At 36.3% G+C, this 13,895-nt stretch overlaps 1 protein-coding gene and 1 long non-coding RNA gene across 6 annotated transcripts in view; one reads left to right on the forward strand and one right to left on the reverse strand.

Moving 5' to 3' along the window:
- The window catches only part of LOC140501806 (uncharacterized), a 43,174-nt gene extending 40,109 nt beyond the window's left edge, over positions 1-3,065 (reverse strand). Inside the window, exon 1 of the long non-coding RNA XR_011966359.1 lies at positions 3,027-3,065. This is a non-coding gene — a long non-coding RNA (uncharacterized lncRNA). The remainder of the gene's footprint in view (positions 1-3,026) is intronic.
- The window catches only part of FYB1 (FYN binding protein 1), a 195,285-nt gene extending 191,927 nt beyond the window's left edge, over positions 1-3,358 (forward strand). For all 5 annotated transcript variants that reach the window (XM_072605775.1, XM_072605773.1, XM_072605777.1 and 2 more), the window contains one exon: positions 747-3,358. In XM_072605775.1, the coding sequence (XP_072461876.1) occupies positions 747-769 (23 nt within the window). In that variant the 3' untranslated portion in view covers positions 770-3,358. The remainder of the gene's footprint in view (positions 1-746) is intronic.
- Positions 3,359-13,895: the final 10,537 nt, after the last annotated feature.

The following is a 13,895-nucleotide window of genomic DNA, read 5'->3' on the forward strand; positions in this document are numbered from 1 at the left end:
AAAATAAATCATATGGCATTTTGCCTGAGTTTGTTCCAAAAGATGGAAATTTTACCCAACTAAATGCCTACACTTCATTCATTCAACTAAGAAATTTTGCTTCTCTATAAACATAATTTCATCAAACAATTTTAAATAACCTCCACTACATTTCTAATTTTCATGCTTAAGATTATACATCATTTTCACATTCCCCAATTAGTTGTCATTTATCTGGCTAATTTTAGTAACTACATTATTATTTTAAATGTTCCTTTATTTTTAAGTTATATTTCTTCTACTTTCCAAACTTATGTTTACTTGGCTCTCATATAGAGAGATCTAGCCAATTTTTTAAAGTATGAATTATATCCAAGAGATTATAACATTCATTTTATGTTTTTATTTCTGTTATTTTATTTACGTAAGCATTTTGAATTTAACATGGTAAATGTTAATATACATATGATATGCCATGTGTAACATAAAGAAAATAAAAGACTAGCATAAGTTAAATCTAGCACAAATTAAGATCCCAGCTCTTTCTTAGATAGAGAACAAATCTATTTCATTTTGTACATTCAAAATGTACATTGGATAGTGAGTTCAGTACTTCCTTCTGCTACAGTTATCTTTGATACATTCATTCATCCAACTCTTGTAGCCAACATGATAAGGTGCAATCACAAAAGACATTGTTCCCCTTTGGAAAACTTAAGAGTATGTATATGGCTTCTAATTATATTGTATTCTTTTTTTTTTTTCAGGTTGCATCTATGACAATGACTAATAACTCTCCACTTTGGTAGCTGTCTTCATTAGATCCTAATATGCATTTTCATAATTGTCATATTATTAAGATGTAACAGCAAATGAATGACCAAAGTATACTTTATTATCACTCACTTGTTACTAAATTTCAATTCTTAACTAAAGAACTGAAAATCAGGGGTCCTTTGGAGTTGTTTATACTGAACAAACATCCTAGAGGAGCTCATTTATGAGGCTATGTATCGGCTTCTTCTACCACAATCATGAAGGAACTTTTTTTAGGGACTATCTGCTCAGTACTTCCAAGGATATACACAGTTCACTGATAAGAAGTTGCTGGACTTCAGTGACAGCACATTTGGTAAAGAAGCATAAAATGGGAAACATGTCATGAGTATGAACCCCATCATATTGACTTATGATTTAAATCACGGAAACAAAAAAAGTTGGCATTCAAGAAGGCAATTCCTCCACTTTAAAAACTCTTCTAAAAGTTTGCTAAAATTAAATTATATTCATAGTACAATTTGTATTTAAAATTTTCAGAATGTCTTGTCTGTACTTGTTAATTTGGAAAGCATTTTAATTATTTGCTGGAGAGCTTAAGTTATAATTTGTGTACAGTCATCTAAGAGAAATGTTTTAGTCTTCAAAAACCATCTCATAGCTGATTTTTGATTTGCAAATAATCTTATCCTACTCATTATTTAAGATGATGTTATCTGAGAAGTAGCATGGGCCTAAACTTTGACTAAGTATAACCATAACATTATGAATAATGAATGTTTCATACACCATTATGAAGATTCCTGGTCTTATTTCAAATCTGTTAGAGAGGCTTTAAAACTATATTCAGCACCTCTTCCTGTAAGAATTTTTCTTTGCCAGCAGGGGGAGTACAAACAAACACACTGCTAGAACTAGATCCCTTATTTAGTTATATACTTCAAAGTCAAGCCAGAACCAAAACCAAGGGTTATCTATTTAGTTCCAATTTTTTTCTCAAAAAAAAAAAAAAATGTTTAAATGAACATGAAAAAATTGCAAAATTTTTGTGGCTTCCAAAAATAAGGATCCAATATTTAACACTGTAGAAAAGGTCAGGATTCCTCACTACTCACAGTCCACTTGTCTATATAAAGAGAGAACTGTTAACCTCCCTGATACTAAATTTTTACATCTGCCAACTTAGAATGTTGAATTATATAATTTCCAAGGTCATTCCCTTTCAACTATTGAATTTCTTTGAGGATGATAAATATGTGGCCAGAACATGTTTGTCTTTTCACAATTTGATAGCAAAATGGTAGTAACGTAGAGTAGGTAATCAATTTTTTTTTTTTGTATGGGGTTGGGGGCTGATTTGATTAGCACACAATGGCTATTGAATTTATGCCATTTTGTTTATTTTTCATGTGTACCATGTGGCTACTGAAGAATTCCAAATAGATCCATTTTTTCCTCCCATTTTTTCCTGTCTCTCCTTTCTGGGGCAATGCTGAATAAATCTAATCCTTTTTCTGTATGATAGCACTTTAAATACTTGAAGACACCTATTATGTGTTCCATAGTTGACTCTTTGCTAAAATACCAGTCCCCCTAACCAAAGAATTTTAAAGTTTTGTACAGAAAACTACACCCTCCAAAGGGTTAGTCTGGGTGCTTCCACACAGAGGGAAAATTGTATGCACACAAATTTGTTTTAAAAAATGATAATTCTATAAGAAAAAGAATCTCAACTCAATAAAAGTGTAAAAAGATCCTAAATCTTTCAAATATTTTAAAATTTTATTTTTTGTGGTCTAACTGATGAAATTTTGACGTGTGTGATGAGAGAGTTACCAACAATGTATTCTGAAAATTTCTCTAGTTTGGGAGTACTCTAATTGTTTCACAAATTGTAACACATTAATAACACAGACTGAAACCAACAAAATAATCTTTTCCTTTTTATAAATAAAAGTATATATTCACAGGGAAAGCACAGAAGAAATATCTGCTTACGATGGAAAGAAATATTCTCTCCAATACGTTTCTCAGAAATAACTTTGTAAAATGATTTTTGAGCATTGAGTAATACCAAAAGCCTACTGTTCCAGATCTGGCAACAGGCCTTTGGGTTATGACCTCACCTGGCATGGTTTGCATTTATGCACCTTTCATTCAAAGCCCCCTGCACCCTAAAAAAAACATTTTAAGTAACTATATTTTTGTATTCCTCTTTATGATGTCTTAATCTAGGTGAATTTTTAAAAGAATATAGTGACATACTTTACCTTAGAAGACCAGGATTTATTCAAAATCAGGTAAGACCTATGTTAGGGAAAGCAAAACATGAAATGACTTATTTCAAAGTTATGATTTGTCTCAGTCTGGCAAAGCATAAAATGGTGAAAACTTGGTTCTCATTCTTGAACAAACACATCACCCCTGTAGCATACAACAGTATGGGATTTAAAAAAAAAAAACAGAATATTTAAATTGCATGAAAAAAAGGCATTCACTTTGTTCTGCATTTCTAGATGAATAATGACTGTTTTGTTCTAAAATCTTAGAAGGGTAATATGTACAAATGTTCTTCAAAATAAAGCCTGTTTTTTAACTCAAATTTGTGACTTAAATATCACTATTGTCCCTTGGGATCTGAATCTTTTCATGACTGTGTATGTGTACATAAACACATGCACGCACACACATACTAAAGCCTTATTATAACAGCTTATTGCCAATGGTATGGCACTACAAATAGAAGGTGTCTGCAATGGCTTGATTATCCTAGAGGAAAACTGATACCAGTGTTACCTCAAAATAGTATCATGAGAGCATGTCACTCATTTTTCTCTCATACTTTTTTTTGACCCTCTATATTCATTTAGAATTCTATAGGTTGTAGGTTGTCTACTTAGAGAAGGCACAGAGGATGGAAAGCTAGAGCTGGAGACAGGAAGACCTGAATTCAAACCTAACCTCAGTCAATTCTGCTATACCTTGAAATCTACTTCCTAAAAATCTCAGCTATGCAACATCATATGATAAATACAGAGCTTATGGAGAAAAGGGAGCTAGGGTCCCAACACCCAAAAATCTTACCAATGAAATAAGAAAAAATAGGAACTAAAAAAAAAATGAAAGCACAGTTTTGAACAACTACATGGTTAAACGGTTAAGAAATATATAAATACTACAATAAATGACGGCTGTATCTGGAGCCTCAGGCTAAGAAAATCTACAGGCACAGGCAATAAGGGTAGAATGTGTGGGTTCTGACCAACCCTCCTCTTCCCACAGCTCCTTGGCTCTTGGTTGTACCAGAAGATTTATAATGACATTTTACTTTGAAAAAGATCTGAAATTTACTTATGGAATTGGGCTTTGAAAGGTTTACAGCTTGTGAGTTATTATGGAGTGGTGCAGTTTTCAGCAGTTTTGCTGTTTCTTGTAGACAAAATTTTGCATGAGCAAACATGAAGATCCAGTTATGGTTTAATTATTCTCTAAAGCGTCAATAACAAGGGAATAGTTTCTCTATAGCAAAACTCAACCACTGGCTGTGTGACTATCAATTTCTTTTGGCTTCAAATTCATCATCTGTCAAGTGGCGAGAATTCAAGGTTATTGTAAGGATAAAATGAGATATTTGTAAAGTACTTTGCATACCTCTCAGTGCTACATAAATGAAAGCTATTCTATTATTATTACTGTTACTATTATTTGGTAACCACAAAGCAGTTATGATTTAAATATTTCAGGTGAAGTGTAATAGAAATAGTACTGGATTTGGAATCAGACTTGGATTCAAATTCTGGCTCTGACACCAGCTGGCTACATGCCCTCTGGCAAGTCATTTAACCTCTGAATCTCAATTCCCTTATTTGTAAAATTGGGATAAAATTCACACTATTTTACAAGATTACCGTGAGAATCAAAAAGGATTATTATGTAAAGTATTCTGTAAGGCAAGAGAGCCATATAAATGTTGGGGATCAACATCTCTGAATTTAGATGAAGTGGAGTAAGTCATAGAAAATGAGTACATGTGTGAATTGGGAAGTTGCAATACTTTAGGAGAGCATCAATGTGCTGTCTTGGAAAGAAAGACAACTGGTCACTGAACTCACTGAAGCAAAGACAATGTCCTGGGAGGTACATAGAAAAGGACCAGGAGGATCTGGATTGGATGATAAATTTGAATAGAATAGATTTTGAAGAATGCTAGGTTGCAGGTGATAGTGATAGAGGGAGGGTCTAGAATTGGCAAGGGAGAACAAGAAATATTCTTACCTGTGAGGAGATGAGGGGGATTATGAATACAAATGAAACCAGTGCTAGAAAGAGAGAAGGGAACCAGGTCTCATTGAATACCAAAAGATAGAAGACATGCAAAAGGGAGATGTTTAATAAGAAACCAAAGTTGTTAATTATGGAGCAGGTATTAGCATAATGGAAGGGGTGGATAGATCCAGAATGAAAGACAAGGGGGAATACAGTCTAAAGAGATGGCAATAAGGGAATGAACAGTTGGGGATAATGAATAGGGTTTGCATGAAGGGCTGTAAGGAAGGAGGCCAGGCAGAGTATAACATGGTTGGTCATATCACTTAAGAAAACCATGCAATTAGATTTTCGGTTGTGCTAGAATTTTTTTAAGCTTTATTTATTTTACATTTTTCTGAATTTTTGTCTCTTAGCAAGGCCAATTTATTTGTTAGAGAATTGACTCCAATTTTGCAGAGATTGTTGAGTCTCAAATGTTCTTTTTGGGCTCTTCTTTTAGTATTCCTACATCCATTAATGGATACTGGAAATGTCCCTCTCAGAATCACCATTTGGCTACCTGTGGTCAGGAAAGAAACACAAAGCAGAGAAGGCAGCTAGGACTTTGAAATCTGGTCTCAAGTCACCCAGCCAACATATGTTCTGGCAACCATGTGTGAACAGATCACCATTTCTGCCACAGTATAAGAAAGTCACATTCCCCCACCATCTCATGGAAAGTTCAGAGAAAAGCTCAGAGTCCTGACATACTCAATATATGGGTAGAGAAAGCCATCAAAAGGTCAGGATTACTTCCTTTTAAGGTCTACTAAATAGGTGGCTCTTTCTGACCTAATGACCAATCTTCTCTGAAGCAGCCACCTTTTCTGCTGCTAACATGGGAACCAAAGGATTCTATGTCCTCTCAAAGTACCAGGCCCTTCAATAGGAGGGTAACATCCAAAGGTCACCTGGAAGCAGGCAGAGTGCAAGATCACTACTTTATGGGATGTCCACTATTAATAGAGGGATGGTAGAAATATGAAATGAGAAATAGAATATCATATTGGATAAAGAATGGCCTTGAATCCAGGCAGTGGCTTTTAAACATATGTATGACCCTGGGTAAGTCACTTATCCTCTTGTTGCTCTAAGCAACTCTCAAAGATTATGAGGGGCAGATATATAGTCCACCTGCATTTGCAGAGTCTCTTTGGAGTTCCCTATACCAATAAAATTACAAGTGTAGGTTCTATCACCTCTCCTTATTAACATATAATTTTTTTCAGTGACTAATTTTTAATATCAAGCAAGGCAAAAAATATAAATAAATACGCTTGCTGAAGTTACTACTGTCATGGAAGGTGTTAGCAATAATAATAAACAACATTTATTACATTTCAAAGTTTACAAACTGATTTACATACGTTAACTAACTTGATCCTCACAACAACCATGGGAGGTAAGTACTACTATTATCTCCATTTTACAGATAAGAAAACTGAGGCACAGAGAGATTCAGTGATTGCTCCTGGGTCCCATAGATAGTAACTGTCTGAAACAGGACTCAAACTCTTTTCTTTTTAACTCCAAGTCCTGTGCTTTGCCCACGGGATCACCTAGGATCCCCTGCACTTAGTAAGGTCTTTCAGAAATTCCTGTTTGTGGATGGCATTGTGTGTTCAGTACACAAAGCCCTGGAACCCTGCAGAGACTCCTAAATGAAATTCACAATCACTCAAAATAGTTTAACCTACCTATCCACAAAAGAGAAGTCAAGCACATAAAGGATTCCTATTATTCCATGGGCAATAAATAACTGGGTGCATGCCCCATGGAGCTGGTCCTTGGATAGATCTTAGACAGAAGCTGAAGATGGACAATAAACATAGCCCAGAATTAATCAGAAGCAAGACAGCAAGGTAGATTGAATTGGGGAGTTTAAATAGGGCTTGATTTCAATGACCAAAAGCTTCTTCCTGGAATCCATCTTTTTGACAACAATATTCTACTGATGTACTGTGATTGCAAATCATGGAATACCACCATCTTGGAGGAGTCAATAGACATTAAGAGACAAAATGATGGGTATAAATATACTACAGCAGGTTTTCAATTACGAATTGTTTACAAAATGTGGTGAAAAACATATCATCAAAGATAGGTAAGTGGAAAAGGAGGTGGTCTATTTCTATAGAGAGAACCAGAGATAAGAAATAAACAACTGTTCTTTTACAGTAGTAGCCAAGTAAAGTCAAGAGACCTGGAGGAAGCTCCCCAGAATATCAGGTGGATGTCCTGGGGAAGGATTGACAAGAGGATATAGATAAAAGTTACACTGCTACAGAAGGCATGTGGGTTATAAGTTTTGTCACTGGAGGCAATACTCACATTAATGAGATCACAGACGCATCAAAGTCTTCTTTGTGTATTTGAATATGTGTATTTATTGATGGTTATTGAGTATATACATATATTTTTAAAAGCTACATTATAGTTGTGAATAGGGCACAGTATATTATGTGATGATGTATGCAAGAAGTGAAGGGTACAATTCAGGAACAGTATAACTAGAATACAAAATGGTCTATTAATGTAGTGAGAACCTGAGAAAAGAGATGCAGATCCCTAGTAATTAAGGGCCAGCTAGGTGGCACAGTGGATAGAGTACCATGCTGGGCCCAAAGTCAGAAAGATCTGAGTTCAAATCCAGCTTCCAATACTTACTAGCTATGTAACCCTGGGCAAATCACTTAGCCCCTTTTTGTCTCAGTTCCTCATCTGTAAAATGGGGACATCTGGAAAAGGAAATGACACTCCATTATCTTTGCCAAGAAAATCCCATGAACAGGTCCATAGGGTCATGAAGAGGCTCACACGATTGAACAAAAATAATAGTGAATGAATGTGTCCTAAATAAAAGGATAGATTTCACTGAAGTTATAAGTAGTACCCTCAAAATATAAAAATAGCAAGCTAAAGAAGGTTTGCGTCTTGCTGAGTAGATCTTTTCAAGGGATTTATGACAAAATATGGACAAGAACGGCCAATGGACAAGAGTGGTCAGTTAGAGGGGTTGTGATCTGCCTTGAAGGCAGTGTTCACAAGAATGAAATTATGAGTCACTCAAAATATCAAAGTAAATATGCATTTATTACATTCTATTTTGTATTGTATTTACTTGTTTGAACAGGTTTTTTCCACTAACATTCTGTTCTGATGCCTCATAATAGCTTAGAGGCCATCTTAAAATTTCTGAATGCTATGACAGTAGCGTAAAAGTTTTGGCAGATACCCCCAATCTGGAAAATTTTTGAGTATAGACCCAGAAATAAACTGTGTGTCTGTTATATGAAGATCAACCTATATAAGTATAGAACAGAAATTCTTAATTTTTTTTTGTGTCATGGACTTCTTTGCCTTTCTCATAAAGCCTGTAGATGTCTTCTCAGAATAATGTTTAAACTGCATTTAAAAAATGTATAGGCTTACAAAGAAAGCCAATTTATGTTCTAACGCAGTTATGAAAAAAATTTAAAACAAGTTCACAGATCCCAGGTAAGAAATCCTGATGTAAAAGAAATTATTACCAGAAAGATGGTCACCAGTTGATGATTTTTTAAAATTCCTTCTTTCTTTATTTTTTTTGCTACAATAGATCATGAAGACCATTTACTATGATGTCATGGGTATTGGTGGAGGAAAATCTTCACTGACTAAATCATGGATTTTCATGGCACTGAAATCAGAAATGTACATCTTCTTTCTCCAATGGGATTGTACGCACTTTAACCATCTTATCTGTGTAGTCCTCACAGTGCCTAGAATAGTGCCTTGTACATAATAGATGTTTGATAAATGTCTTTTGAATGGAAGAGTAAATGAATGTCTCCTAAATGAAAGGACAGATTTCACTGAAGTTACACAAAAACTTTGCCTGACATAGTATTCACAGCTATTCAACAATAACTTCTGTAGAGTGAATAGTTTTAGTATATTATAGTATCTTTACTATTGGAAAGTACATATCATAAATATTATTTTCTAGACTGGAGGAAAAGAGGGAGTACAAACCATACTTATGTGGCCAATATTTGCTTTAGCACAGTTTAGAATGAAAGGCAGCAAGGTCTAGACCTAGGGCAGGTCCCCAACCCAGGATCTAGTGGAATCAGCCTCTGAAGTAGGAAAACCTAAGTTCAAGTCTTCCTTCTGACACATACTGGCTTTGGGACGCTGGGCAAATTATTTTACTTTCTCCTTGCCCTAAGGCAGTTCTCTGAGACTAGATAATGCAGAAAAGGTACTGACCTGAATTTGTAAGGATGAATTTCCTCATCTAAGGAATTCCCAATACCAGTGAAATCACAGATCCTATTTGTGTCCTCATAATAATTCATTCTAGATGGCTCTAAATATTCCTGGCCATCCTGTTCTCACACATTGCAAGAACTCATTTAAAAAAGAAGAAACAAAAAGAAAGGAGAAAAAAAACTCTTCAAATGTAGAATTATCATGTTTTCAACTTTTAGGAGAACAAAATCCTCTTTTATGAAAGTCAGGAAGAAAGAAGAAGAAAAGAGAAAGAAAAGGAAATGGGGTGATTTTGAACTAGATTAACCTACTTCTAAGAATGTAAAATTAGAAAACAGAAAGACTTACAAGAAACATTGTTTCAATGCGGGAATATTACAAATTGCATGCTGATTCAAGGAACATGATATTTCTGCTCTTACTCTGAGGATTAAATTTTAAAACTAAAAAAATGACATTCACATTTATCCAAGGTCAACTTTTGGCTTTGGTGCTTCAGGATGAGCATTTAAAAGAACATATTAAAGAGTTGAGTCATAATTTTTCATAACATTATTGAGTTTCTGTCAAGCTAGCTTCTCCTGGTGCCTAAACCATTCAATCCCAAACAACCTTGTTTTAAAAAAACTGAAAATATGTGTATACACAATCCATTTTTTTTCTTGCTTTTCCTATCACCCTTTTTACGATGTAAGTGAATAGTTTCAGTCACACCAACCTAAAAGGGGACCTGGCAGGAATGTGGTGGTGGGGGTGTGGCAAGAGTGCTGCCATGGTGATTTGGTTGTCGAGTCCAGTACACTTGCTAGCAAAGGAAATTGCTCTGACTTTGAAGCAATACAAGAAACCTTTTCCCCAGTCACAGTGCTTCCAAAGGATACTTACAAGCACAGAAATTCAAGAGGGGGTGAATGGAAGGTCTACTCTCTATGCCAGGAAAGGAAATAGCCTATCGTTAATCCAAATACGAAAGGGAGTGGGGAATCTATGACATGGCTTGTAAATCTATTTGTAAGAAGTTGTAGCAGCCCCCTACTTGGGAATAATATACACATAACCCATTTCCTGATTCTACTAGGAAGGAACTAAAAACTGCTTTAGTCAGTCCAGGCCTCTAAGAGGTGAGGGAAGTGAAAAGAATTTGGGCTGGCAGAAGCTGGAATTAAGAGTAGCCTTCCTCCAGTCATTCTCTGCCATCAACTGGTGGAGAGGGGAAAGTAGTAGATCATGGGGAAATGAACCAAGTTTGAATGTGAGTAGTTCTTACTCATCAGATGAGCTGAGGCAAAGGAAGTAAATATTTGGGAGAAAAGACAAGATGGGGATTAGAAGTGACTTCACCTATGGTAAACTGCTAAACAGTTGTAAAGTGGACCAGTCTCCGTTAGAGCTGACTGGCTTAGGTAGATGGGAGTCTACCAAGAGTCACCCAAGGCCAAAATTCTATGGATTCTTTTTTTTTTTTTTAAGTGCTTGGACTTCCTGCTTATAAAGTAAATTCTAATGTGTATCTATTGTATCATTTTACTGCCAAGTTAAATCCTGAAGTCCACAGAAAACAAGAGCAATGAACAAACTCTACTCTAGTTACAGCAAAATAAAATATCATGATTACGGCACATTAAATAATAAAACATTCTATAATTCCAGATTTGGTGAGACAGAACCCCACACTAACAGTTCCCATGCACATTTGCAAAGAATCAAAAGTTAGGAGTTTAGGGGTAGGTATTATGTATGTCAGGGAGGGGGGTTTTGATTGCTCCCTACACACACACCCACACCCACACCCACACACACACACACACACACACACACACACACACACACACCCCCGCAAGAATTGATTTGAGATGGTGACATTTGGTAATCACTTTTCAGAGTATGAACTCTTCCAGAGTCAAAAAATTGTTTGGCAAAACTGAAAATAGGTCATGAGGGATTTAAATAGCTGCTAAACCCTAAAAAGAGTCAAAAATGGAGGGAGTTCAAGAGTTGCAGATAGTGGAGACAAGAGCCAGCAGTTGGAGAAGAACCCAGGTCTTTGTCACTTGGGAGGAAGAGGGAATTTTTCTCTCTTCTCTTTCTGTCATGGCATCGACCACTGGAGCTACTTGACTACAGGGAGATGCCCCATGAAGTCACTGGAGGGTCAACTGATGACAGTTTGAGACCCAGTTGACGAAGATATGGATACAGAGAGATATTAAGGGCCAGAAAACAGCTTCACTGAGGGTGATCCCTGGCAGCAAAGCCAAGGAAGACAGAGCCCAATCTGGCAATGGTGAATCAGGTTTTGTGAGGAATACACTAAGGAGAAAAAGGACCTCAGGACCCTACATGGCACTTGGGACTGTGAGTCACTTTGACCACATATATTTATTTATTTTTGTGCCTTACTTGCATTGTGTTCAAAGTATGTCATCATTCTTCCTATGGATGATGTGTGTTTGGGGCCAGAGTATACCTTTTTTGCCTTTCTACCTAAGCAAGATGATAATTTTTATTCAGAGATGATAGGATCAGATCTGTATCTAAAAGTAAACATCAAGATTATCTGGTCTAATCCCCTGATTATACAGATTAGGAGACTGGAGCCCCCCTCACCCTCCCTCCCCAAAGTTAAGCAAATAAAGGTCCAAGGTCATAAAAGTAGCAAGTAGCAATGCTGAGATGTGCCCCCAGGCCCTCGGACTCTAGCAATATTTCCACTATTCCAAACTATGAAATTGTAAGCCTGTTGACATCCCTGATATCTTATTCAAAAATTCTTTTAAAAACACAAAAATCCTTTTGTGTGGTTATTTATCTTCTCACCAGCTTAAAGACTACATACAATAAAACCTAGTTGTAAAGATGACAGCAGCTAGGTGGCACAGTGCATCAAGTACCCCCCATGGAGTCAGGAAGATTCATCCTTCCGAATTCAAATGTGGCCTCTGACACTTACTAGTTGTGTTACTAGTCACTTAACACTGTTTGCCTTAGTTTCCTCATCTATAAAGTGAACTGGAGAAGGAAATAGCAAATCACCCCAGTATCTGCCAAGAAAACACTAAATGGATCCATGGAGAGTTGGACATGACTGAACAACAAAAATTACACATAATAGAAGTATGATGGCTGTAATGTGCTGTATGCAATTTGAATAGCATGTGGATCTTAAGACTACTCCTTAGAAATGAAGAACTCACAACCAGTAGTTTTAAGACATGTGAATATATACATATGCATATGTATGTATGCATGTGTATACATACGTATTATATATAAACTGTGTGTGTGTTTGTACTCAGATTTGCAGACTCTTCTTGGTTGCTATTAGGTTGATATCTGTGAAATACTGCCCCAATTCCTAGGACTTCTACTAGTAGCCTTCCTTAAGGATTGTGTTGCTTGTATTGACAAAATTACCAGTTATCATCAGAGTACAGTCTTGGAGTCCTTGTGAGTTTTAAGGTGGTTCCTCTAAGAGGCTACTTGAGGAAGCAGATCCCAAGAGAAAGGTAAAAGCCCTCAAGGAATGCAATCTCCATACTAGATATTATCAGAGACATAGCAATGCTCTAAAAACAAAAACAGTAGCAACAAAACCCCAAGAACGTGGAAGTGGAACTTCAAGGGGGGGGGGCGGGAAGTGATGAAGAGGATCTGAAATGGGAAAGGGGAAGGCTGACCTCTGTTGGGAAGTTTTAGTGTAAAAGAATTTTACGCAGTGAAAGAAGAGAAAATGGACAACTATATACTTGGAGATAAAAAGAATAAATCTGAGCCTTTTTCAGAAGAGGAAGGAATTGGATCTTCTGAGAAGGAGGCATGTGCTTATCCTCCAATGAATGATAAAGTAGATTCACAGCTGCTTCTGATAAGAGATCACCCAGTAGGAGTCAGAGGAAGAAGAGGAGAGTGATGATGGTTGAAAACCCTTTGCTCAGGGGTACAGAGGTGCTGACAAAATCAATCTGATTGTAACAACAGAGAGGGCTGTTGTCTTTCCAGGGTATGTATCCAAGACATAATAGAGAACCTCCCAAGACTTGTCAAAACAGATGACTACTACCCACTCTGGTGATTGACATGAGCACAGATGATATTGCCAGAAGGAACCTAGAAAGCATTGCCAAAGATTTCGAAATCCTGTATAAGAAACTGAAAATCATAGGAACATAGTGTTTTTGACACTGCTTCTCACTGAAAGCGAGGAATTCAAAAGAGAAAAGAAAAACTGATTTGGTAAGTGAATAGCTGGCACAAAGGAAGGAGGGAAGGAGGGAGGGAGGGAGGGAGGGAGGGAGGAAGGGAAGGAGAGAGAGAGAGAGAAAACATTAGCATAGAGTTTGTATTTCTGGACCATGGCTTAAAAATATAAGAATGATAGGTACTTGGCCAGGGATGGGACTTATAAAAAAGCTGGGTGTCTTGAAAGCAAAACCAAAATTTTTAAATTAAAAGAATGGAGGATGGGAAAAAAAAAGTATCTATGTATATCCTTTAATGTAAAAGAGATAAAATGTAGAGATACCCATAAGTTCACAGGAAACAAAATTTAAAAAGTGAATCAGTACTGAAATCCAGGC

Source organism: Notamacropus eugenii, chromosome 4, assembly GCF_028372415.1.
Source record: "Notamacropus eugenii isolate mMacEug1 chromosome 4, mMacEug1.pri_v2, whole genome shotgun sequence".
NCBI classification, from domain to species: domain Eukaryota; kingdom Metazoa; phylum Chordata; class Mammalia; order Diprotodontia; family Macropodidae; genus Notamacropus; species Notamacropus eugenii.